The sequence below is a fragment of the Maylandia zebra genome, linkage group LG18 (assembly GCF_041146795.1).
Source record: "Maylandia zebra isolate NMK-2024a linkage group LG18, Mzebra_GT3a, whole genome shotgun sequence".
NCBI classification, from domain to species: Eukaryota; Metazoa; Chordata; class Actinopteri; order Cichliformes; family Cichlidae; genus Maylandia; species Maylandia zebra.
This window is the reverse complement of record NC_135184.1, coordinates 33,761,668-33,784,198: the sequence shown is the minus strand read 5'-3', so window position 1 is coordinate 33,784,198 and position 22,531 is coordinate 33,761,668. Positions and strand designations below refer to the sequence as shown.

Sequence of the window (22,531 nt, the reverse complement as noted above, 5' to 3'; positions counted from 1 at the left end):
TTAAAATTATGCAAAATTGCAAAACGCTCAGCTCTGTAACTTTGTTCTGCTTCACTTCAGCAGCATCAGGTAACGTTCATATGATGATTCATGGTTTTCTTTCGTTTTTGTTCCATTGCACAATATTTTGAAGGTTATCTGCTATAAAAAGCCAGGCCACGAAAATGTCCATGTTGTTCTGTGTTTTATCCTCAGTTACTTTGACACAAAGGCATCTGCTGTGATGCTCACACCTTTGATAAAGGCTCACAAGTGTCAGCTGTCTTTTTATAGATATAAAAATATGGATAAGTGTTTAGAATTATAGTCAAAGGAGCTTGTGGATGAAAAGCGTCTGGACTTCTTTAAGTTGCAACTTAAAGAAGTCCAGACGCTTTTCTTTGCAAGCTCCTTTGACTACGATGACCTGGATGACTGAGAACCTTCACAGACATTCTGTTTAGAATTATAATATTTCTGACTGTCTGAGGCAAAATTTCCCAAATTCAAATCGAATTGAATCGAATCCATTCGTGGATTGAATCGATTCGGGACCTTGTGAACTGGAATCGATTGATTCTAGAAATCAGTGATGATACTCAGCCCCACTTGTTAGTCTCGGTAATGGTGGCGGTAGGTATTGTCCGTAGAGCCGCATTCACATCATCTAGTAGATCCTCAGAGGATTTATATGAACAATTGTGTTTAAGGTACCCTATCTTGGGTGTGGATGATGATATCACCCCCCTGACCTGATGACTGCCCCTTGCCATAGCATTTGTGTTGTACCTCATTGAGCTCCACTTGTGATAGCAGATGCGCCTTCTAAATGGTGGAACACTGAGTTACTAGTTGTTTTGCAGTTAGTCTAGAAGTTGGGCATCACAGGTTCCATGTTTCCATAGCTTCCATGTCCTCTTCATGTAACCCCTTCCACTGAGATGATCCTAGCAGCGCCCTTGCACAAAGCCCTGCTTCGCCCAATAAAAGTTGCACAAACTAGCACCACTAGCGAACAATGGACTGTGAGATCAGTTTCTTGATCACCAACATGCAACTTGTCATAACCATTAATCAAAAACCACTGATCAGAGACCATTGATCAATGACCATGAGTGCCATTCACAGAGAGTTGGGGAATAGCTACAATCACAGTATTGTAAGATGGTGACAGATGTACCCTTAGCCCCCCTCCTCAAATTAAAGGTGGCCTTTCCCTTTTCATGTAAATGGCCTCCTTGACTTCCTGCTCAAACCAGCGTTCCTCCCTGTCCAGGATGTGCATATCCTCATCACTGAAAGAGTGGCCACTGACCTGTAGGTCAGGTGGGTGTGAGTGACCCAGGGTCCTTGAGCAGTGTGGACTCTCATTATTATTGTTATTATTATTATTATTTGTATTTTTGCTGCACTGTGCTGCCATTCTGTGTTCCACATTTGTATGTATACGCAGGCATGTGTGCGTGTGTGTCTGCAGGTGTGGCTGTTTCCTGTAGGCTGGGTGACAGGCACCCGTAGGCCTGGTGGGTGTGGCCCTGCAGGAGAGCTGGCCACACCTGAAGACCATGCCACTCACCTGCTGCTGATGAGGCTCGTCGGGGGAGCGAAGACTCCATGAGGAGCGTGGAAACAGGAGGGCACCGAGCACAGGGAGTGCAAAGACACTGATTTCTGGGAGAAGACACGACACGGAAGTCAAGGGAGCACATGTGGATTTATTGTCCTTTTCTGCACTGTAAATAAACTGTTCACTGCACAGAGTCCAGCGTTTGGGTCCTTCCCCACTTCCCCACGGTCTGCCTCGGTGACCGGGACAGGATTTTAAAATTTACAAACTATATTTACATTTAAAGTTATGAAATACGATTCATTAAACATGTTTGTGGTTGTTACAGTAAAAATAACTTTTTCTACTTGGATTTTATGTTTTTTGTCTGATTTTAGATCAGTTGTGTTAATACTGTAGTCAAAATGAAAACATGACTGTAAATTCAGACACGTGAGGTAGTGCTGAAAAGGATGATACTGTGGAGGTATGTAATAACGACAGGAGAGGTCTCAGTGTCTCACTCCAACTTTATTAACTGACTCTCAGAACTTCACATATAGTAAGCGCCAAAATCTCCACCCCAGCACTTCCCTTCAACTTGGGTGTGAGTGGAGCCACCTGGTGGTCCGCCACAATACGAAACAAGGCAAAGAAAATCGTTTTAAAGGTGAAATGTAGAGGAAACATCAGAAGTAGTTAAAAATGGGCAATTATGACCTGGACCCCAGAGGGTTAAACAACTTTTTTAAGTAGCACAATAGTTACTTTTCCTAGTAATTAATTACTTTTAGAATCTTGTAATTTAGTTATTAACTCAGTTACTTTTTTGAAGAAGAAGTAATTAGTATCTATAATTAATTACTTTTCCAAACAACTTGCCCAACACTGCTGGTTCTACTGTTGATGAAGCAGCAGCAGCAGCAGCAGCTAACATGCTGGTTAATTTGACACAGTCCCAGTGTTAAGAGATAAACTCATCACTGTGCTGTATTTATTGTCCCTTTTATTTCAAATTTTCCATGGATTTAACGAGTACACGTGTTTTGAAAACAGAAAGACACCAGCTGGGATTTGAATGTTGCAGCTGACAGGCATTTTAGGACTGCGAGATCATAGCTGTGTGACTCCACACAGCAAAGCAGGAGGCCTGAATGTTCACTCTACGTAAAGCAGCCTGGTGTGAACAAACAGCACAGGCAGACATGTACACTGCTACAATGTGAGTCAGGTACTTGAGTGAGATGTGTCAGAGTGACCGGGTGAGTCATTAAATTTCCTTGCAACCTTGTGAACACCATGCTGACTCCTTCCGTGAAACTGGCATTCCTTACATGACTATCACTCATTAGATTTCAACATTCCAGCATAGGGAGGACGCTGCTGAAATATTACACTTTGTTAGTCAAGCCTTTCTGTCTTATGTCTACAAATTAAGTCTAAGGCACCACTTAAAGCTCTCGGGACAGCACTTGGCTGAGCACAGCACAGAAGGGATTAGTGGTGATTTTCAGAGTTTGCTTGGGTGGATGTTTATTATTCTAAAAAGAGAAGAACAGCATCACTGCGACTACGCAGGCAGGCTTTGGAGACACTTTTCTACAGTAGTTTTCTGTTTACAAAATCTGCATTGAATAGACTGAGAGCTCACTGTATGTTGTGGGCTGTAGAGCCCACCAGAGACAGTGTTGCTGTGTTTACCAAAGTATTCCTTCGTTTAACAATGTGCGTATGTACGTAGAGGTTTTGCTCTGTCTGATAGTTTGTTTGGGGTTTTCGGCCTCTTCGTCTTCGCTGGGCCTCATTGAGAATTAAAAGCCTTAAAAGTTACCAGATGCAAATTCCAGAGTTGGAATCAACTGCATATGTTGTGTTTGCTTTATTTGTTATGAAGTAATGAGGAAGCAGGCCTCACCACACCAGGAAAATACTTTCCAGTTAATGGTGCATTTTAGCCTCTGAAAATGGAGAACTGCGCATAGAAATGGTTTTCATTCTTTAAAGGTTAATGCAATACTTTTGTTAAACCCTTCATTTACTGTTAAACTGCACTTAAAAAAGGAAAAACAACTACTTTTGGACCTGTCACTATGTTTACTTGATGTAAACACTGACTTGGTTGTTGAGCAGTGAATTTTACAAGACTGGCTGCACCATCACACTGATTTCGTGTTGCATGTGTGCGCTGGTGTTGGTGCTGCAGTGATCAGAAACATGTGTCCGGGCTCTCATTGTTTACAGCAATGCTTTGTTTATTAACCAGTGCTGAGAAGAAGCAAAGCAGATGCTCCGACACTTTAACGCAGGAAATCCTAGAAGAAACGACACACGCTTTACCACGTAAAGCTGTTTCCAGTATTTAATCCACATCATCATCGTTTCCTTGACAAAGTGAAATGCACAAAACAATCCTGGAGTGAAGCTAACCAAAAAAGACAAATACTTTGTACGCTTGTGGGTTTTTGGAGTAAGTGTGTGTTCCTGCGTACATGTGGAGGAGGGTCCAACGTTTGTCACTCTGGTGCTTACATGATACCAGAAGGTTTCATGGAAATGACTGCGACTGCTGAACTTTTCCCACATAGTTACTGGCTCCCAGTGAGGCTTTTAGATGATCGGAAATAGGTGAAATCATGGGAAGCATGAATTCCCACAAGCATATAAAAGAGCTGACTGTTTTCTTCACAGCCACATTCCTTGGCATTTTTCCCTGCTCTGCTCACCCAAGGGACTAATGGATGGAGAGCAAAGGGAAGGTAGAGTCTGTAAAAGTTCTCATAAATGTCTTGTTTTTTGTTGCATTTGTACAACCGACATTAGAACAACAAAGTGATCTATTTTTAGTTTTTTAACTAACTAAAAGCCTCAGTTCTTCCTCACGGTTACTTCAATAGCTTAGTTTCTCCCAAGTTTCCGAAAATATTAAATAATTCATGTTTTTATAGATGAAATATCATCAAATGATAACCATGCATTTATATGCACTTAAATATGCTGACATTTTGTCAGACTTACAGCTGCCAGTCATATTCCAAGATGAAGCTTTGTTGGAATTATAATATACATTATTAACATTTCTACCAAATGAACAATCTACATTTCATGTTTCTTGGCAGGATCTCCTTCATCCTGCCAAGAAACCTTCTGTCCTGATGAATCAAGAGCTTTTTGAATGCCCAACACATAAATCTCACTGCAGTGGACTGAATCATGTGTACTTGCTGGTTCTTCACCTGTTCCATAGTGAGGAGAAGTATTTGCTGCAATAACATCCAGTCATCCCTAACAGGTTTTTTCAAGCTCAAGTATACTGTAGCAAATGTTTTGGACCTGACTGTGAAATTGGAAGGTGAGAAATTATTCTTATAACATTTCTAAACCTTTAATTTTGTTGGCAGTGACCTTTTCACTGACACAAACATGTGACTTTAAAATATGAACTGAGGCTCTGGGTGAGCTGCAGTGTATTTCATACATGTTTATGGAAATATGTCTTCACTGCTGGGAACTTTAAAAGTGTTTTGGGAAATGTTTCAAAGCGACTGAGCAAAAATTGTAATAATGCATCCTATTTTGTACTGTGTGGTATTTGTATGCATTGCTGCTGAGTGAAACTAGAAAGAAACAAGTTTCCCGGCAACCTAGAAGTTAGTAAAACTGAACCACTCACACAAAGCCTATTAGTTGTCAAGGCAACAGGGCATCAAACTGCGTGCACTCACAAAAACACCATTGAACAGACAGACCGTGGAGTGCAGGCGAATTCCTTTCCACAAAGAAGAACTTCATGATAAGACAGGTTAAACGTAAATATAAGCATTCTTTTGCAAAAGTTTGCACACTGCACGATCGCAGTCCAATTCCTGTAAACGTCGTAAGGGGGATGAATAAGAAGGAAAACAGTTCGGATTGAGCAAATTGTTTCAGAACATCTCCTCCCCCATTCCCCAATGTTGAGGCAAACATGTGGGAAGGATCAGCATACCCCACCCCATTACCCTTGTGTGTGCAGCTGAACGGAAGCGGCACCAATCCTTTTCAGCTCCTTCTGCTCTCTTCAGCTAACAGATCAGGACAGATCAGGACAGAGAAAGGACACGCTGGTACTAACATGGCAACTGTAAAAACTCTGCTTTGGCTGGGACTCTCTCTGTCTGCCTTCGGCATAACCACTGCAGGTAAAACACACAGCACATGATCGGCAGACAGACAGACAGAGGCGACTGGTGTTAGACATTTTACCTAGACACCAGTGTCATGTCTCGTTTCAGTTTTAGCATATCACATATCAAAGTTTAGTCCTTACAACACAGCAGGCTCTACTTCATCTGATAGAGAACACAGACAGAAGAGTTAAGCATCTTACACAGGACTTAAAGTTTCATGCTTGGTATTATGATGCAGTAAAATGTCCAACAATTACAGATGTTCTGAAATATTGCAGAGAATCTGAAAGAAATTTAGAATATTTAGAAAATAGCAGTGGGATGGTCCCGTGGGTTTCTGGTCACATTTGAAAGAAAACTGCTTTTGCATTTTTATTCTTACTCTGATGGCATCTAGCTTTCCATCAAGTTTTGCTCTCACTGACTGCTTATGCAAAATTAAATATTGGTTGTTTGCTAATTTTCTTAAATTAAACAGTGACAAACTGAGCTTCGTCTGGTAGGAACACGTACCGTTGTGTAATAATGTGATATTCATCGCATCACCTCTCCTTCCTGTACTCTGAGATCCTCCTTCTCGCTTACTGTCATTATGCCATCTGCTCATCGGACCCCCTCTGGGCTTCAGAGCCTTGAACCGATTTGCCCCTCATCTTTAGCTCTCCCACCACCATGTTTGAAATATTGATTCGCTCTCAGTCTGAAAACTCTGTTGTACTGACTTTTAATTCTACGACATCTTCCAACTTTTATTTGATCCATACTGTGACTTGTAATTGAATTGCTTGTATTGTAAACTTGAGTGTTTTGAAAGGCGTCTGTGAATAAAACATATTAGTAATGGAGTACTCATTAACCATTCCATGACGGTGCACAGATGTGGGGATTTTCTAAATATGCTGAACTAAACAAAATCTTCCACTATAGTTTTTAACAGATGCATTCGCTTTATGATTTTATAAAATGTATAACTTTCTGTTATGTAAAACTCTCATTTTGGACCTGTGCCCACCTTTGCTGACTCGCAGACTTTAATTTGGTTCTGATTACGAGTATGAAGATGTTGAGGGAGTTGTCATCATTTTCTCCAGCTTAAATAAATGGTTCATTAAGATCCTTCATTCAATTCAGTTATTGTAAAATAAAAACAAACACAAAAACCCAACGAAAACAGGAAGCAGGAGTCATGGAAAACTGGAAAATACTGACGATGTTTTATTTTATTCACAGATGTGAACTCAGTCCCCAGAGCACAAGACGTCCACTGGGTGTCTCTGGACTTCACCACACATCTTCGCTGGAGTGTGACGTCCTCTGACTACACATACACTGTCAGGTTCTCACGGTGAGACACACACACACACACACACACACACACACACACACACACACACACACACACACACACACACACACACACACACACACATTTTGAACCTCAAAGATGCCTTTAAACTTCGGGTATTTTGAGGCTCTTCCTCCTCAGTTTGTGGAGGAAGTAGAGTTGTTGTTGGGCTTACAGTTTTTTCTGACTGCTTAAGCACATTTTTTGTAACTATTGGCTAATTTTGCAAAACTCTTCACACAAATAAGAAAACCTGTCACCCAATCATCAAAACATTGTAGTTCTCTTGCAAAAGCAAACACAGCTAGATTAACTCTTCACACCTTCGTAAAAATGGTGTTTCCGTATCAAACAGTACACACAAGCCATCATCTACTAAGCACACAATGCGCCAACTGCACACTGATGGTATGAATACAAAACACATCTGGCTTTTGCTTTCTCTGTGCACAAGGTAGGCTATGTCAGTTTGAGCTCATACTTCTGTCATAGATCCATAAGCATAGAGGGATCCAAACTTCAAGTACTGGTGTTTATTCACACACATCAAAACAAACACAAGTGTTTATTTCCAAGTATAGGATTATTTGCAATCGCCATAATGACTATATGGGTTACTTGGTCTGCAGTGAACATGCTTCCTCTGCCCCAGCATCTGGTCATCTAGCAACTCTGTAAAGTAACAATTTCAGTATTTTTACATCAATGGTATTGGTGTGTTTCTCATTGGCATATGGCAGTGCTACAAATCTTTGTGCGAAGTGACTGTACTCACCGATTCTCATTTCAAAATGTCCTTATGGTGCTTGCTACAGTGTAGCGGCTCGAGTTAGGCTGGACCCGTTGGCCAGCTACCCTCAGGGTCATTCCACGGTTGATTACATGGTCCACTATTGTAGCTCTGATGTCATCAGCAATTCTATTTCTTACTCTTCCTACCCTTCCTCTCCCCCCTCCTCATCTTCCTCTCCCCCCTCCTCGTCTTCCTCTTGCTCCTCCTTGTCCTTGTCGTCCTCTTCATCCTACTTCTTCACCTCCACGTCCTCTTCCTCGGCCTCCTCTACTTCTCACTCTTTCTGCTCCCTCCATTGTACTCCGCACACACAGCTTACCTGTATTATAGTGCTTAGGCTGATTGCAAAGTGAACTAATTATCTAAGAAAGTTTTGACATGTGAAAGTGTGCCAGACAGTTGGCAAATTAGTGTTAATGATAGCCATACATGTGTATACTTTTGCTAGGAGTGTGTTGGAAATTTGGTAATTGAGTGTTGTGCAGTGAATTGTGCCTACAGTTTTGCAAAGTGTGTGTTACAAAATTGCAAACTGAGTGCAAAGCAGTTTTTGTGCTTTTAGTTTTGCAAACTCAGTGAGTGGTTTTGCTATAAGTCTGAATAGTTTTAGAGATTGTGCTACAGGAATCACAGTTAGGGTTTAAGCATTCAGAAAAAACTGTAAACGACCAGTGAGGCTGTTTTCTTTGACCAAGAGAGACCTTCTGAGATGTGCACACCCAGGAACTTGGTGCTGCTTGCCCTCTCCACAGCAGCACCATTGATGGTTAGTGGAGCATACATGGTGTGAGCTCTCCTGAAGTCTACGATGATCTCCTTAGTCTTCTCCACATTCAGGGAAACCACTATTAACTCTTTTAGTAACTTAACGCCGGTAGTAGGTCTCATCGTTGTCGCTGATGTGACCTACCACAGTTGTGTTGTCTGCAAATTAGATGAAGAGGCTGTGTGATGATGTGCAGTCGTGGGTCAGCAGAGTAAAGAGAAGTGGGCTCAACACATCCTTGGGGAGCAGTGTTGGGAAGGTTACTTTTAAAATTCCACTACAGATTACAGAGTACATTGACCCAAAATGTAGTTTGTAATGTATTCTGTTAAGTTACTCAGTGTGATTATTTGATATATTCTCGTGCTATTTATCCTACTGCTCTGTGATTTATTACTATTACTGAACGTCTTTTAACAGCTGTTAGAATGTATGAACACATCACTCCAGTTTCAGCAGATGTACACTGGCTCCCTGTAAAATATCGTGTTGATTTTAAGAGTACTTACTTTTAAAGTTTTAAATAATATGGCGCCTAGTTATTTAAACAAACTCCTCAACATGTATGACCCCAAAAGAGCACTGAGATCATCTAGCCAGATGCTCTTAGCACAACCGAGGGCTCGTTTGAGATCGGGCCTTCGCAGCAGCAGCGCCCAGACTCTGGAAGAATCTGCCAGAGGAGATTCGTACTGTAGAGTCTATTCAGTCTTTTAAATTGCGTCTTAAAACTCACGTCTTTACTTTGGCTTTTAATTTGAGTTCAGTATGAGTACCATCAGGCCTGTTTTATGTTTGTATTGTTAATTCACTGTCTTCTTGTTTATCTGTGTTTCTCTGTTGTTTTCTCTTGTTTTTAGCCGATTGTGAAGCACTTCGGTCAACCCAGTTTAAATGTGCTACACAAATACATTTTGAATTTAAATTTGAAGGCTACTCGCCACCCAGCTACCATTGGTTAGTTCATAGTGTCAGGCTCAGGAGGGACTCGGAGTCAGACCGTCACTAAAGTTCACGTTTTATTTACACACACAGACACCAGGTGCGAATATATACAGGTGAGGGGGCACAGGAAGAGGGTCTCTGGGAAGCACAGGCACGGGAAGAAGAGGGCTATGTACAAAATCCACTGAAGCTCAGGTAGCTCGGACTCCGGCTTTAGCTCACCAACGGCGGTCCTCAGGCTGGCGAGAATCCTGGCACAGAGAGGAAAGGCAGGTAAGTAGTGGCACGACAGAAACTCAGAAAAAGGCTCAGATAGGTGATGACACTGACGAGTGTTACACAATAATCCAGCGAGGAAGCACTCTCAGCAGCCGCCTTAAGAAGTGAGTGAGATGATTGCTTGCAGGTGTCCGAGCCAGGGGCTGGAGCCGTCATGACTCCGCCCCGGTAGAGCGCAGTGCAGGGGAGAGAGAGAGATGCAGCACAACAAAAACACTTGTAGCCGTACAGAGTCAGCCGAGAAGGCACAGGGTCATGACAGTACCCCCCCCTCAACGGGAGCCCCTCGGCGACCCACCCGGCTTACCCGGATGCCGCCGGTGAAACTCGCGGAGCAGACCAGGAGCCAGAACCGCCGACCAGGGCACCCAGGAACGTTCCTCTGGCCCGTAGCCCTCCCAGTCCACCAGGTACTGGACGCCCCGCCCCCGCCGCCGAGAGTCCATAACGCGGGTGATGTTAAACACTTCCTGCCCATCCACGAGCCGGGCGGGCGGAGGGGGCCCGGAAGGAGGGCACAACGGGCTGGAGAGCACGGGCTTGACCTGGGAGACATGGAAAACATTATGGATACGCATATTGCAAGGCAGCTTCAGACGGACGGATACCGGATTGACCAGGGCCTCAATCTCGAATGGACCGATGAAAGCCGGGGAAAGTTTCTTCGACTCTGCACGAAGGGGAACAAAGCGTGAGGAGAGCCATACCTGTTGCCCAACTGTATAGGCAGGCGCAGGGATCCGGTGGCGGTCAGCGATCTCTTTATTGCGCTCCGCCGTCCGCAGCAGAGCGGCTCGGGTGGACCGCCAGGCCCGGCGGCACCTGCGGAAATGATGTTGTACTGATGGGACGGCATGCTCACCCTCCACGGCCGGGAACAGGGGTGGTTGGTAGCCCAATGAGGCTTCGAACGGCGACAGTCCAGTGGCTGAAGAGGTCAGGCAGTTGTGGGCGTACTCAATCCAGGGGAGCTGCTCGCTCCAAGTGGCCTGGTTGAGAGAGACGACACAGCGGAGTGCCGCTTCGAGCTCTTGGTTGGTACGCTCGGCCTGTCCATTGCTCTGAGGGTGGAAGCCCGAAGAGAGACTGACCGCGGCGCCGATCTGCATGCAGAACTCCTTCCAAACCCGAGAGGTAAATTGGGGTCCCCGGTCGGAAACGATGTCCATCGGAATGCCATGAAGCAGGAAAGACGTGGGTGGTGAGCAGCTGGGCGGTCTCCAGGGCTGTAGGGAGCTTGGGGAGGGCAATGAAATGAGCCGACTTAGAAAAACGGTCAACAATAGTGAGGATGGTGGTGTTACCGGATGACGGTGGGAGCCCCGTAACGAAGTCCAGCGCTATGTGAGACCATGGCCGTCCTGGCGTGGGGAGTGGTTGAAGAAGCCCGGCGGGTGGTCGGTTGGGACGTTTGTTCCGGGCACACGTGGCGCACGCCATAACGTACTCCCTGGTGTCCTTGTCCAAGGTGGGCCACCAGAAAAACCGCTGGAGGAAGGTGATGGTGCGGTGGGCTCCAGTGGAGTACCTGAGGTCGGACAGCAGCAGGGACAAACAACCGACCAGGGGGCCCGTCCCCGGGTCGGGGTCAGTATCCTGGGCCTCGCGCACGAGAGCTTCGATCTCCCATGTGACAGCTCCAATAACACAGGTAGCTGGAAGAATCGGTTCTGGATCGGAGTCTCCTTCCGTACTGGAAAACTGACGGGAGAGTGCATCGGGCTTCACGTTGCGCGACTCTGGTCTGTAAGTGATGGTGAAATTGAATCTTGTGAAGAAGAGGGCCCACCTGGCTTGTCGTGAATTTAGGCGTTTGGCGGACCGGATGTACTCAAGGTTCTTATGGTCGGTCCACACGATGAACGGGTGTTCCGCACCCTCAAGCCAGTGCCTCCACTCCTCCAGGGCCAGTTTGACCGCTAGCAGCTCCCGATCACCGATGCCGTAGTTCTGTTCTGCGGGTGAGAGACGACGAGAAAAGAATGCACAGGGATGGAGCGTACCTTCAAATCGTTGAGACAGAACTGCTCCCACTCCAGAGTCCGAAGCATCCACCTCCACCACGAACGGTTGCCTGAGGTTGGGCTGACGGAGGATGGGGGCGGTAGTGAACTTCTCCTTTAGTAGGGAAAAGGCCTCCTGAGCAGAGAGGTCCCACTGAAAAGGAACTTTGGGAGAGGTAAGCGCAGTGAGAGGTGAGGCGATCTTACTGTAGTCCTTTATGAAGCGTCGGTGGAAGTTGGCGAATCCTAGGAACCGTCGGAGTTGCTGGCGGTTCGGCGGTTGAGGCCAGTCCACCACGGCCCGGACCTTCTCGGGGTCAGGTTTGAGATCCCCCTGAGAGATGATATAGCCAAGGAAGGCCACCGTGTCAACGTGAAATTCACATTTCTCCGCTTTCACGAACAACCGGTTCTGCCTCACGTGACTCTCGTGCTCCGCCTGGGACTTAGAGAAAATGAGAATATCATCAAGGTACACAAAAGCACATCGATTAATAAAATCCCTCAGAACATCGTTAACAAGGGCCTGGAAGACCGCGGGCGGATTGGTTAAGCCAAAGGGCATGACGAGATACTCATAGTGTCCGATATGAGTGTTGAAAGCGGTCTTCCACTCATCTCCCTCCTGGATCCTCACCAGGTGGTAAGCGTTTCGCAGGTCCAGTTTGCTGAACACCGTGGGGTCATGACACATAGACTGCAGACTGTTAGACTTGATGGACAGCATTAACAACCTGCTAGCTGCAAGTGATCACGAGCAGTTCTGAAAGTAACACCAACTAGATTTCTAAATCTTAATATAAAATGAGCAACAGTAGGGGGGACATTAGGTGAGGCTGCACTTTTTGCAGTGATCTTGTATAGAAAATTATTTCTTTATTAGTAATATGTTTTCTTTCTGTCTTCTTTCAGAGCTGCACGTGATTATTTGCAGCTAGCAGGTTGTAATGCAGCCTTCATTAATAGTAATAAATCACAGCAATAGTACATCGAAGACACTGAAGTGTTTCTTTAGGTTGGAGTCTTTGACGCTGAGAGAAGCTTGGTTGCTGGATGTATTCCATTACCCGTATTCAGCGTTCGTATGCTGGAGGTGTTGCTGCTGACCCGTACTGCCTGCTGTCTTAATAATAATAATAATAATAATAATAATAATAATAATAATAATAATAGATTCCATTTATATAGCACTTTTGAGACCCTCGAAGCGCTTTACAATGCCACTATTCATTCACTCTCGCATTCATACACTGGTGGAGGCAGCTACAGTTGTAGCCACAGCTGCCCTGGGGCAGACTGACAGAAGCGAGGCTGCTATATTGCACCATCGGCCCCTCTGGCCAACACCAGTAGGCAAGTAGGGTAAAGTGTCTTGCCCAAGGACACAATGACCGAGACTGTCCGAGCTGGCGCAATCTTCCGATTACAAGACGAATACCCAACTCTTGAGCCACGATCGCCTCTTCCTGTCAGGAAATCCAGCAACTAGTTACAGAGCGAGGTGCTGATCCCCAGCTGATCCAGTTCACGTCTGAGCTCCTGTGGAATGATCCTGTTGAATGTTGAACTGAAGTCTATGAACAGCATTCTGATACATGAGTCTCTCGTGTCCAGGTGTGTGAGGGCTGAGTGAAGGGCAGTTGAAAATGCATTATCGGTCAAGCAGTTTGACGGGTATGCGAACTGAAATGGATCCAGATGGTTTTTGGTTTCCCACAGTGTGTAAATCACGGCAATCCTCCTGGCACAACAGTGTACACCACGGCTATAAAGTTAGTTGGACCAGATTTTAAAACCAAGGAATATATCTGGGCCAGATATTGTTTAGCAGCTAGTCAGCAGCAGATCACGATAAGTTTCAAACCAACACAAATGTATTGAAAAAAAGTTGTTTATTATTTTTTCCCTTTTAAATCTTGTGACATTTCACACATGCACATGAAAAAACATATAAATGAGCTATAGCTGAAGAGAGCCTGCACTAGTAGCAACACTTTTTTTATTCACATTTGAAATAAAAAAATAAAAAATATTTGGACAATTCCCTTTCAAAATAAAGTTCATACTTATGTGACCCGGACACATCTTAAAGTGCATTTAACAGAATTTAAAAAGAACAATCAATCCTATCAAAGCTATCAGTGCACAAACCCATAGCAGTAACACATATGAATATAACATTTACTGCTGCACACTGAGGGAATGCAGGTTTGTTTTAAATCAACAGTACACAAGTCTACAGTAACCTGACATTTGTTTTGTTTGGCCCTTCTGTTAAAACACTAAATGGGTCTCTGGCAAAACTCATCACCTTTGTGCGTAGAGCAAGTCCATCCAATCGACCAGAAAACTTCTCTTTCAACCTCGCAGTGAAATCAGTCATCACATCCATGACTTGTGCCGCAGATGAGATGCTTTTGCAGAGCCCTGGAAAATGCAGCAACCGGCCTGTGCTCAAGTCGGTGGTGAAAGGTTCGGCTTGGCTTGGAGTGCACGCATCTGTTCCACAAGCTCAGTGTCAGTTTTGCCTCTGCCTTGTAGTCCCACATTGAGGTCATTCATGTTTTGAATATGTCGCTCAGAAAGCAGACACTGGCCATGAAGCTGTTGTCCTCATGCAGTTCAAATGTGTTTCTGCTGTTTTTTTGCCTGCTGTTGCAGAGGAAAGTTGTGCTCTCCTCTTTGAGATCACAGAAATACTCCAGTGCACTGCCTTTGGACAGCCACCTGACATCATTGTGCAATAACAGGTCATGGTGCTCAGCAGACATTTCTGAGAGCAGCATGTGGAATAAGCAGTGCTGGAGGCTTTAATCAATTGTAGCCATCACACTGTCCATTGTTGTTTTGAGCTCTGTGCTTAGTTTTGCGCACAACACCATCTGCTGCACAATGCAATAAAGGTTTGAGGTGCAGCAGCCAAACCACTCACTTTTCCTGCCATGGATGAAGCCATGATGATCTACTCACCAGAAGGGTGGTGGTTCGATCCCAGGCTCCTCCAGTCTACATACCAAATATCCTGGGGCAAGATATTAACCCCATGTTGCCCTCCGATGCATCCATCGGAGTGATACAAGCACTAAAACCTTAGATAAAGTGCTTGTGTGACTGGGTGAATGCACAAGTTGTGTAAAGCGCTTTGAGTGCTCAGTGAGAGTGGAAAAGTGCTATATAAGAACCAGCCCATTTACAAGCATACAGACATGCTTCATTACCACTGTCCTCAAAAAAAGCTGAAATCTTCTCAAAGATTATCTCGCCAGCTGTGTGGTTTATTTGTTTTACTCTGCGTTTCTGCCGCAGGCAGGGCCCGTCGGAGGTTGCTTCTGGGCCTGTGGCCCTTTGAACAGGTTTGGTGAACACTAGATTACTCTGTTTGAGCTGTGGGACCAGATCGTTGGGGCGGACCAATTGTTGGCGCAGTATGTTTTGGGGTTTGAAAGCCATAGAGCCACTTGTGGCCCACGTCACCCCTACTTCTGGCCCATATATTGACATGAAGAAATATAACGCAAGAGAGAGAGAGTACCAGTGTGTCTATTTGGTAGTTCAATGAAAGGCTTCGGTTAGTTAAGAGTGAGGGGAAAACATTTGCAGTTTTACCTTGTTATACAATATTTGAAATTAAAAAAAAAATGGAAATGTTTGTGTTTTCTTGTTTGTTTGGGTTTTTTGTACTACTTGAACACTAAAGTGGCCCTCCAATGAGATGACAGTGCCCGCAGTGGCCCACAGCACATTTAAGTTTGAGAGAAAATGCGTCTCAGCCGTTCCAATACTCCTGACACATGTGGGGCAGCTAACGGTTTCCGCTTAGGCAGCAGTTGTCCCGTGGATTACCTGGTCAATTCTTTACGAGCCTTCTCAGCTTTGGTCCTAAACTGACGCAACACTATGTTAGTTTCTAATGAACATCTTTAACAAGATCATACAACTCATGGGGTTCAATGGGAAGTCAAGGTGGCGAGGGAGAGCCAGAGAGCCCCATGAGCTGGGAAGACTAAATATTTCAAGTGTCCTGCATCTGTCATCGAGGAAGAACACCTAGAACCTAAAGAAAGAGTTCACACCTACAGGCAGGCAGTCACAGTGATAGAGTGATTCAAATAAATAACTGAAAAAGTGAATTAACCTCGATGTATTGCTTGCATATATCATGACTATGTGTACAGGAGGAAATATTTGCTTGCCAAAAAACAACACAATCCAGACATGTCAAGCGGAACATTTCCATTGAGTTTTAAAAACTGTTTTCATAAGCGCATGTCAGTAACTGCCGTGTGACTTGCAGTGAAGATGCTGACTGGGAAGAAAGTCCTAATTGTATCCAAATATCAGCATCAGAATGTGACCTGACTCAGTCCCTCAAGGCCTCGGATAGGTAAGAACACTTCCATCACCCTTAAACACATCTGGTAGGTTTACATCGAGCTTACTTTATACTTTTACTTTTGATTTTTTTCTTATTGTCAGCAATATTTGTGCTCTGTGATTTTACTCAAGAAAAGTTATATGTACACTACCAGTCAAACGTTTGGACACACCTTCTCATTTAATTGTTTTTCTTTATCTTTACTTTACAAATTGAAGACATTAAATCATATGAAGCAACATATATGGAATTATGTAGCAAGAAAAAAAACATTGATAAATACCCTTTTGCTTTGTTGACAGAGCTGCAAACCCTCGGCCTTCTCTCGGTGAGCTTCATGATGTAGTCGCCTGAAATGGTTTCGCTTCACAGGTGTGACTTGTCAGGAGTAATTTGTGGAATTTCTTGCCGTTTTTATGGGATTGGGACCATCAGTTGTGTTGTGCAGAAATCAGGTTGGCAGAATGAGGTCAACAAGTTCTCATCATCTCCTCCTTCAAGCCTGTTGGAAAACCATTTCAGGTGACGACCTTACGAAGCTCATCGACAGAATGACAAGCGTGTGCGAAGCAGTAATCAAGGCAAAGGGCGGCTACTTTGAAGAATTTAAAATACATTTTTTGAGTTGTTTCACACTTTGTTGTTTACTACATAACTCTATATGTGTTCATTCATAGTTTTGATGCCTTCAGTGAGAATCTACAATGTAAATGAAAATAAAGAAAAATGACTAAATGAGAAGGTGTGTCCAAACGTTTGACTCGTAATGTGTTATATAAGTGCAGATGAATGTGCCTCCAAAGCATATGTATTCTTTGTGTCCCTATTTCACAGGGCCTACTTTGCTGATGTTCAAACAGAAATCATGGACATGGACTATGAACTCCCTCACACTCAATCTTCCAGGTTCAATCCCTATAGAGAGAGTAGGTTATATATGACACACACACACACACACACACACACACACACACACACACACACACACACACACACACACACACACACCCTTAGCCTTCACAGCTTAATGTCAATCAAAGCCTGGACCTGATCAGGTCATCCATGCATCCTGATCCCTGTTGTGGCTGAGCCCATAATGTCAAGGCTACCATACCTGCACCAATCAGGCATTCTGCATAATGTTTAGTAGAGCACCCATCCACTCAAAAACTCACTCGCTCTAGTAATGATGTTGTAAACTAACTGAAGTGACTTTTAGCGCATGAATAAACCTTTGCAGGCAGTCTCAGCATAACTGTTGGTTGGTCCTGTCCCCAGGTAACATCAGTGCTGTGAGTTTCACTGTGGCGCCATTGGATGACAGAAGAGTAATAGTGAACATCACTGATCCTTTAACCTCCATTTATGATCGTGGGAAGCAGCTCAGCATCAGAGACATTTTCAAAAAAGATCTTAATTATAAGATCCGCTACTACAAGTCTGGAAGCACAGGAAAGGTAATCTGATGTTAACGCTAAAAGTGAAATGAGCTGCAAATTATGTTGTTAAACTGAAAAAATTACACCTTTTTCATGTAATTCTGTTAGTGCTCCACGTTAGGCTTGCTCACACGAAGAATATGGGCTAGCAATGGGCCTTACTATGGGTCCCTCTCTGCTTAGTGTGGTCAGCCCATTCTATAGGCACCCACACAGTGGGTGGGTTAGTTAGTTAGTTAGTTAGTAACAAGTTCATCTGGGCCTTTAGATTTAGGGCCTATGGCTAGTTTCATTCAACACTGGTCAGTATTACCAATGTAATTGGACATCTTCTAAAAATCCAGAACTGCAGCTCTAAGAATTTGAAATAAAGAACAACAATGTGGCATTTGTGTGTGTAGGCTAGCTGTTTTCTGCTGGGCCTGGTCTTACGATCAGTCAAATGAAGACTTGACCCAAACATCCAAATGTCTGCTTGGTTAGTTGGTTAAATGTTTACAGATGAATGACAGTAATCTGTCCTGCTGTTACCCCTTAGAGAGATGAGATATCAAACTCAAGTATGAAAGTGATACCGGGGCTGGATAAAGGAGAGAGTTACTGCTTCATGGTGGCAACGTTCATCAGATCCAGACCCAAAGCCACTCAGCAGGGATCCTGGAGCATGCAGCAGTGCACAGAAAGTTCCCAGGACAATCTGCAAGGTACACATATTCTACATGCAACTCTGTAAACTATTTCAGCTTTGGTGAATACATACTGAAATTTGTTATTAGTTGTTTCAATTGCAGCTTCTTCCTCTTTAAGTACTCAAGACCAGAGTAATAAACAACCAGTGTATATCAGCATTAGAGGGAGAGTGCTGCCCCCTGCTGGAAATTAAGACACCTTAATTTGGTATTTTGTCAGATTTGATTTGATTCCATTGGCTTCATAGTATCGTGGTTAACACTTGGAGCCTTATGTGAAAAATCAACAGCTCACGATTAGGAGGAGGCACACCCAGCCTCAGTGGGTCATAAGCTAGTGTACTCCGAGTGCTGTATAAATAGGAGGGCACTGAACATCTGTGCCAAATATGTGGAGTCATCCACTGTGACAACTTTCTCAGACATAAGGGACTGGCTGACAGGATGTGATTTACAGTTTTTTACAGACGCTAGGACACATTTCTCAATACTTAGGTCACGTTTGCAAAACTCCTCACACAGTGAGCACAACAGAAGTCTATGTGGGCTAAACTGAGGACCAGTTATCATTGTTTTGGCACAAAATGCATTCAATGACTACATCTCTCAAATTTCATGAATTATCTTCTCACTCAGACACAACAACTGCCAAAAATCTTTGTACATACAGGACATTTTGCATGTGCTTACATACTGTTTTCAAAACTGTTAAACTTATGGCCAAAACAATAACACAATGCAAAACTGAATAAGACAGCAAAATTCAACAGCAATATTTTATTGAAACATATTCTAAATCTAAAAATGCAGTTTAACCAGCCACAGCTGATTCCCATTGTAGATGAACCTCTACACAGGTGTTACTCCTTCAATTGTTCAACTCCTTCAATTCTGGCAGCCAGAAGATTCTTTCCTAGGTGTGTTGCCCTAGATGACATAAGATGTGATGTGGATGAGAACCTGTGGCCAAATGGAGGAGACCGAGTAGATTAGCATTACTATTGTATGTGTATCAGTGGATGGTGTGTATACAAATTCTTGTATTTTGGGATTACTTAGTGCAAAAAAATAAAAATACATAAACAAATATTACAGGCAATTTTTTTATTTTTTTATTTTTAGTGTGTCTTTGACTGCATGTCTGTGGATTCTGTCTTTTGCATGTTACAGTTTTTTACAGCCACTAGGACACATTTCTCAATACTTAGGTCACTTTTGCAAAACTCTTCACACATTTCTCCTAACTGACCTTCAGCTTGGCAAAGCAGTTCATTTCACATTCAAAATGCACTACAACTACCAAAACACTTCATTCAGGTCTCAAATGAACACATTCCTCCAGAACACTAGCAAAGGTTGACAGCCGACAAACACACTTTGTCATCCACAAAACAATGACCTAAAAAACACTAACAACATGTAGCATTACACAGCATTTTCCTGTGTAAAACAAGGACACATCTCTGTTTATAATTTCAATATATGTTACTGGAATGAATCAGACATCATGTATTTATATTTATGTATTTTTATTTTATTTTTATTTTTATATTTGGTGTGTTTCTCATTGGCATATGGCAGTGCTACAGATCTTAGTGCGAAGTGACTGTACTAACCGATTCTCATTTCAAGATGTCCTTATGGTGCTTGCTACAGTGTAGCGGCTCGAGTTAGGCTGGACCCGTTGGCCAGCTACCCTCAGGGTCATTCCACGGTTGATTACATGGTCCACTATTGTAGCTCTGATGTCATCAGCAATTCTCTTTCTTACTCTTCTTACCCTTCCTCTCCCCCCTCCTCATCTTCCTATCCCCCCTCCTCGTCTTCCTCTTGCTCCTCCTTGTCGTCCTCTTCATCCTACTTCTTCACCTCCACGTCCTCTTCCTCGGCCTCCTCTTCTTCTCACTCTTCCTGCTGCCTCCATTGTACTCCGCACACACAGCTTACCTGTATTATAGTGCTTAGGCTGATTGCAAAGTGAACTAATTATCTAAAAAAGTTTTCACATGTGAAAGTGTGCCAGACAGTTGGCAAATTAGTGTTAATGATAGCCATACATGTGTATACTTTTGCTAGGAGTGTGTTGGAAATTTGGTAATTGAGTGTTGTGCAGTGAATTGTGCCTACAGTTTTGCAAAGTGTGTGTTACAAAATTGCAAACTGAGTGCAAAGCAGTTTTTGTGCTTTTAGTTTTGCAAACTCAGTGAGTGGTTTTGCTATAAGTCTGAATAGTTTTAGAGATTGTGCTACAGGAATCACAGTTAGGGTTTAAGCATTCAGAAAAAACTGTAACAGTTTTGAAAACAGTATGTAAGCACATGCAAAATGTCCTGTCCGTACAAAGCTTTTTGGCAGTTGTTGTGTCTGAGTGAGAAGATGATTCATGAAATTTGAGAGATGTAGTCATTGAATGCATTTTGAGCCAAGACAATGATAACTGGTCCTCAGTTTAGCCCACATAGACTTCTGTTGTGCTCACTGTGTGAGGAGTTTTGCAAACGTGACCTAAGTATTGGGAAATGTGTCCTAGCGTCTGTAAAAAACTGTAACGAATTCTGCATGATGTCTGATTCATTCCAGTAACATATATTGAAATTATAAACAGAGATGTGTCCTTGTTTCACACAGGAAAACACTGTGTAATGCTACATGTTGTTAGTGTTTTTCAGGTCATTGTTTTGTGGATGACAAAGTGTGTTTGTCGGCTGTCAACCTTTGCTAGTGAATGAAGTGTTTTGGTAGTTGTAGTGCATTTTGAATGTGAAATGAACTGCTTTGCCAAGCTGAAGGTCAGTTAGGAGGATTGTGTGAAGAGTTTTGCAAAAGTGACCTAAGTATTGGGAAATGTGTCCTAGCGTCTGTAAAAAACTGTAATGATCTCCCCCTCTCTCTCTCTCTCTCTCTCTGTGTGTGTGTGTGTGTGTGTGTGTGTGTGAATGAGGCATGTTGTATAAAGCACTTTGAGTGCTCAGGTAGAACCAGTCTATTTAACAGTGACCCTCGTTCTTTCTGCAGATTTGAGTGTTGGAGCATGGGTTGGTGTAGGCTTCATCATGTTAACAGTCCTCATCGTCATCGTCACGGTGACCGTCCTCTGCTGTCGCCAGAGAAACAAAACTCTGCAAACGTCTCAGTCATCAGCACCAGTGTAAAGTGCTTGGGTTAAGTTTGCTCTCTGAAACCAAGTTTACACTGTATTATGGGTATTATTTCTGTATTTCATATTCAAGTTCTTTATTTAGTTGACACTGAAAGTGAAAGACTTCATCAAGAATTTGGTCTTTCACATTCACCAGTGTTTGTCCTTTCATTTGTGTGATCATCGGGTACATCAGGAAAACAGTAACCAAAACCAGTCTGCTACAGCAAAGTCGTGATTTGTGTCTAAATGACTGGATTATTAGAATGTTCATGCCTGAAGTACGGCATCATTTATTAGCTTGTCTTCTGGCGGAACCTGCGTCCAACCCATGCGTTTGCATGGAGCTCATTGGCTGTAGAGTAATTTTCATTAAACAACATTTCTTTTTCTAAAGTAACTGAAATATATCATTAAGTCACAATCACAGTTTATCTGTAATCTTCATTTGTAAAAAACGTTTAAATGGTTCAAGATTATAGAAAAAGCAAACAGTTTGACAAATATTTTGGTAAATGTGCAGCACAGTGGTTGGGTGGTTAGCACCTGGGTTTAAATCCAGCATCTGGCTGGAGCCTGTCCTTTCACGTCATGTCTGCGTGGGTTCTCTCTGTGTACTCTGGCTTCCTTCCACAGTTTAAAGACATGCAGTTATTGGGGTTAAGTTTGGTGAATCTAAATTGCCCATACGTGTGAATAGTTGTCTGTCTCTCATTTCTCCTTGCAAAACCTTACACCTTGGTTAGGCTCTTGCCCACTGTGACCCTGAAATGGTTAAGTAGAAGATGATGGACGAACAGCTGGTAATTGAAGCTGTTGCAAGTTCGTTTTGATGTCATATCTGCATCAGCTTGATGTGCTGTTTTGTCAGGGGTTACTTAGGAAGACTTTCCAACATATTTGTGTGTCTGAGCCAAATCTTTTGCCTTTTTCTTCTTTTTGACCCATTATGTTTCAAATTTGAATGTCCAGGTCTTATAAATCACCACTGGTGGTTAGTGAACACAGTGGATTATTTAGCAGCTATTTTCTCACGAGTGGGGGGAGACAAAAGGTCCATGGATTAT

The 22,531-nt window shown here is 43.3% G+C and overlaps 1 protein-coding gene across 1 annotated transcript; it reads left to right on the top strand.

Annotated features, from left to right (window-relative positions):
- The first annotated feature begins 5,513 nt into the window (after window positions 1–5,513).
- Window positions 5,514–21,644, top strand: LOC101471227 (tissue factor). The gene is made up of 7 exons (XM_024806011.2): window positions 5,514–5,703; window positions 6,922–7,036; window positions 16,117–16,206; window positions 17,032–17,123; window positions 17,476–17,654; window positions 18,175–18,340; window positions 21,341–21,644. The coding sequence occupies exons 1-7, from the start codon at window positions 5,637–5,639 to the stop codon at window positions 21,475–21,477; spliced, it is 846 nt and encodes a 281-aa protein (XP_024661779.1). The 5' UTR covers window positions 5,514–5,636; the 3' UTR covers window positions 21,478–21,644.
- The last annotated feature ends 887 nt before the right edge of the window (window positions 21,645–22,531 follow it).

Excerpts from the sequence above, each read along its gene's own strand:
- LOC101471227 (XM_024806011.2), top strand. The coding sequence starts at position 5,637 with ATGGCAACTGTAAAAACTCTGCTTTGGCTGGGACTCTCTCTGTCTGCC. Across the intron at positions 16,207-17,031 it reads TCCCTCAAGGCCTCGGATAG|GGCCTACTTTGCTGATGTTC; the intron begins GTAAGAACACTT and ends CCTATTTCACAG. Across the intron at positions 17,124-17,475 it reads GTTCAATCCCTATAGAGAGA|GTAACATCAGTGCTGTGAGT; the intron begins GTAGGTTATATA and ends TCCTGTCCCCAG.